This window comes from Topomyia yanbarensis, chromosome 2 (genome assembly GCF_030247195.1).
Source record: "Topomyia yanbarensis strain Yona2022 chromosome 2, ASM3024719v1, whole genome shotgun sequence".
In the NCBI taxonomy this organism is placed as follows: Eukaryota; Metazoa; Arthropoda; class Insecta; order Diptera; family Culicidae; genus Topomyia; species Topomyia yanbarensis.
Window position 1 is genome coordinate 351,465,197 of NC_080671.1, and position 3,998 is coordinate 351,469,194.

Below are 3,998 nucleotides of genomic sequence, written 5' to 3' on the forward strand. Positions count from 1 at the left end.
CATTTACGCCTTTCTCATTTATCCAAACTATGATTCATTAGCTGGTTTGCGGTGTTTTCAGTTTCCATTTTTTACCGCTTTGATGTAGATACATCTTGCAAAATAGAACATGTGGCTGTTGCCAACATTCCTGAATTTTATCAAAGTGTTTGTTGCATTGTCTTTGTTTTTATAGACAAAAATGTGTGACGCGGAAAGAGTTATAGCAGGCGAGGTCTCTTTCGTGACAGTTCGTTTTTTCTCTCCTGCTAGTTTTTTCTCCGCAACATTTTGCTGCACTTTCCGAAGCTTTGATGGTTGGACCATTTCCGACATTCCCGGTAGTGAAATACTAAGTGCAAGTGTGGGGGAAGGTGGAAGAAAGGTAGCTTTTACATCTCGTTACTTACCATAATCAGTTGTTGGCGTGCAAACATCGATAACGCGTACGGAAACGGTTGCGTGGAATCGGAACTCACACGTATGTCTGATATAAATATAACAAAGTTTTCGTTTCATTTTTATACTCGTGTTCAGAATTACCGATATTTTTTAGGATTAAGTTAGATTATTAATACCTAGATCGTTACAAAAGAAGTTTACACTTTTCTGGAAAGCTTTTCATTTCAAAATAAAAACTCCATCTTTATATCACTAAATGCATTACACATTATGTTTTATGTTTCTTTGCAGAGAGCGAGCCAGGACAAGATGTAGAGCGAGTAAAGGCGCTATAACCTAGGCTCATTAGCCAGGACAGGGCTAAATACTTCTGTCCCATCCCACCCAAGGAACCTAGGACCAAAGGAGTGACATTAAACATCTTAGCCAAGTCACTCCCAACGATTTCTTTAATCCCCATCAAATTGAAATGGTTGGTACGGTTGTCCACGTTTCTTCCTTTTTCAAGGTTTGAAATAGTTCGTTGATTAAATTCTTATGGTCCAGTTGACCTGGCCGCTTTAATGATTTTGTCACAAATCATATGTACCACAAACATTAATATTGACAAGAAAAATTGTAGGCGAACGTCTGCAATTTTCCAGGATCCCTACATGTATTGACTGGAAATTACACACCATGGACCATTACACAAAGAAATTCTTTGGAAATGTCCTCGCATAACTGAATTTTAAAGGTAGAATGGCAACATGATTTCTAACTCATACTTCACTTGTATAAGATATCAATTTCAATTAAAAGCAATAAAGAACTTCCACTTTATTTCTCGCCTGTTGGAACAACGCCGTGCTGCACTCTGTTTGCACAGTTCCTGGTTCATTGGAGCGCGAAACGCGTTGTCATAATTTCTGATGACAGTTTTCGTGCGCTACGGGGCGGGGTAAAATTGCTCACGCTTGACCTACTGCAGTACGGTTGTTGCTGACTTCATCCCGTGGCAAGTTAGGACAGAAAGGATGCGATAGCGGCAGACGATAAGCTCAGTTGCTCTTGCTGATGCCGTGCAAAACGAACTCGTAACGATGATGGCACGATGGCAACGATATCGCTAACAATGGTTTGGTAATTGACACGATGGATCTATTGCGAATCGTATCCGGAGATACAGTTCTTAATTAGAAGGATTTTATTTAGTCCTTGAACCGAAAGTAACAACTTCTCGGAAGTTTGTTGAATACTATGTTTTCTGTTGAAATTAGAGCCTGTACGATAATGATGCAGTCGAGTTGAGTTTTGAATAATAAAAATATATCTAAATGATTTGTAATTTTTAATTGGATCTTACTTTAGCTATTTTTAAAATTAAAAGCTGAAGTTATTTGCAATTGTCTATTTTGCGTACTTCTTGTATATTTTACCTTATGAGAAAAGAAACTTATTGTACAAGTCGTAGAAATGAAAGATCTCAACCGAATGTGATATTTACATGTTTAACGTTTTCCTCTTTTTTAAATCTTACTTAAAGCTAATCAAATCATTTCCTAATCAAAATTTGTAAGTATTTTCGGATGTCAGCTTCATCCAGTTGGAGCACGTTAGGCACGCGGTGCTGATAACGTTCAACAAATTCGCCCAGGCGAAAAGATTCATTGCGCAAAATAACTTGAAACACGTGCTGGATTGTGACACCGCTTAAATTAAGATCCCTGTGTATATGGATAACGGAAACGTGGAAGTCAAATTACGTGATTTGGCACCACGTACTTGCAAAGTAGCCATTAAAAGATTCATGTCGTATTTCGGAGAAGTGGAATCCATTACGGAGGATACGTGGAGGAACTACTTTCCAGGTATTTCAAATGGTGTTTTTGTGGTCGGGTAGACCAGCCCATTCACTCCTACCTTACGCTGCAGTACACAACAGAAGGGGGTGATAAGATTATACAGCGAACTCTATGTACATATCAAGGACAAATTAACACGGGCCAGTTCTGTGAACAAACGGCACATTACGGACAACCCTGCCAAGAAACCGCTAAGAAAATCTCATCTACTGAAAGGAAAATCAACACTCAGTCTCCAATATCATTCCCTAAGCCACAAACGGTTGCCAAATTTGTGGCTGCAGTTCAAGAAATAATGACAACTGCGAAAGCCGCGTCAAGTACCACAAACTCAACAGCTAATACCATCAATGAGGGAGCTACTAGCAATGACGGAGGGTTCACGCTCGTGACCCGAAAAGGAAAGAAGTTAGGAACAACACCTGATCGCGAACATCAAGACAGTAACCCCGATGATGACCCGGACATGTGCGACGACGACAGAGTTATGAATCATCCACATGATACAGTTGACGTGGATGCAAATATTTCCCCGACACGAAAACGGGTCTCCGCTCGCAATGGCAAGTCGCGCGTACGGGATAGCTCTTAGTATTGATTGTTTATTATTTTTATTGTTTACATCATGTAAATATATAAAAGACCCACGGCTCCGTGAAGCTAACGCCTTGAGCCGTGCCAAATAAACGAATTAAAAAAATTTGTAAGTATGCTATTGTTTTACCTTTTATATTTCTGATTCAGAAGCCAAACATGGTGTAACTAATTCCACAATTATCTCTTTCTCAATGTGCTTGCAAATGAGCTCAGATTTCCTAACCAGATTCTCCATTCAACCAACCAACGAAATAAGCAATTTCTGACTGAAACGATTCGTTAGGAGATGCTTTGGCATTTCACCGACTAGAAGTTATAAAAATAAACACACATTTATTAAAACATAATGCTATTCGTTCTGGAGCTACCTACCGTACACATCAGGATGGTACCCATTTTCATCCGAATAGTAGCTTACGGAATACACAAAACCATCCGGAGCAGTATAGCTATAATAGCCGCTGATCACCAGTACTTCGGTGCCATCTTCTAGCTTCTTTATATAGGCATTTTGACGCACCTGACGACCATCGCTGAGTTCATATCTGTAAGACAAAGAACCTTAGATGGAAGATTTGATCCGAGCAGCACCACACACTCCCAGCTGAACTCATCCGTTTTGTAGTTGTTGAATTCTTCGACAACCTTCAATTGCGTATCGGACATTTTCTCCGTTACCGGAGCTCCTACGGCAACTCCGAAGATCAGTATTAACGACACCAAACGCACCAGCTCCGGTTGCATTTTCTATCAACTAATATTTTTGGTCTGACTCTAGTTGAGTCCACAATCATACTAAGAGCTAGATTAAATCAATAACAAATTATTACAGACATCTTCTGCTATACAACATTGCGTCCAAAACCGGAATAGAGTTGAATGAATTGAGAGGGAATCAGATCCGACAAAAAAGCCAAATTCTAAGCGTGAAGATTTTTTTTTCTATTTTAGCAACAATAGGAAAGATTAATCATCACTTTGGTTGGTCTCTCTTCCGTGTTACTAGCGATACCTGTCCAGCACACAGTAGTGCTTTTAAAAGACTTATAACCGTAAGAACCTTTGGATACTTGTTACCGTTTCTTTGTTAGCATTTGTTTGTAAAGTAAACATCTCGTCCGTCGATGATCGTCATTGTCGATACCCGCTTTGGTGTTCACTGATAAAGTATTTTGC

The 3,998-nt window shown here is 39.5% G+C and overlaps 1 protein-coding gene across 1 annotated transcript; it reads right to left on the reverse strand.

Annotated features, from left to right (window-relative positions):
• Positions 1-3,028: 3,028 nt before the first annotated feature.
• On the reverse strand, positions 3,029-3,566 carry LOC131680683 (larval cuticle protein 9-like). Its single transcript, XM_058961394.1, has 3 exons — positions 3,421-3,566; positions 3,195-3,367; positions 3,029-3,128 (listed from the first exon to the last, which is right to left on the reverse strand). Exons 1-3 carry the CDS (start codon positions 3,564-3,566, stop codon positions 3,058-3,060), a joined length of 390 nt encoding a protein of 129 aa, XP_058817377.1. The 3' UTR covers positions 3,029-3,057.
• Between the last annotated feature and the right edge of the window lie 432 nt (positions 3,567-3,998).

Excerpts from the sequence above, each read along its gene's own strand:
- LOC131680683 (XM_058961394.1), bottom strand. The coding sequence starts at position 3,566 with ATGCAACCGGAGCTGGTGCGTTTGGTGTCGTTAATACTGATCTTCGGA. Across the intron at positions 3,368-3,420 it reads ACGGATGAGTTCAGCTGGGA|ATATGAACTCAGCGATGGTC; the intron begins GTGTGTGGTGCT and ends TTTGTCTTACAG. Across the intron at positions 3,129-3,194 it reads GTACCATCCTGATGTGTACG|TCGGTGAAATGCCAAAGCAT; the intron begins GTAGGTAGCTCC and ends TATAACTTCTAG.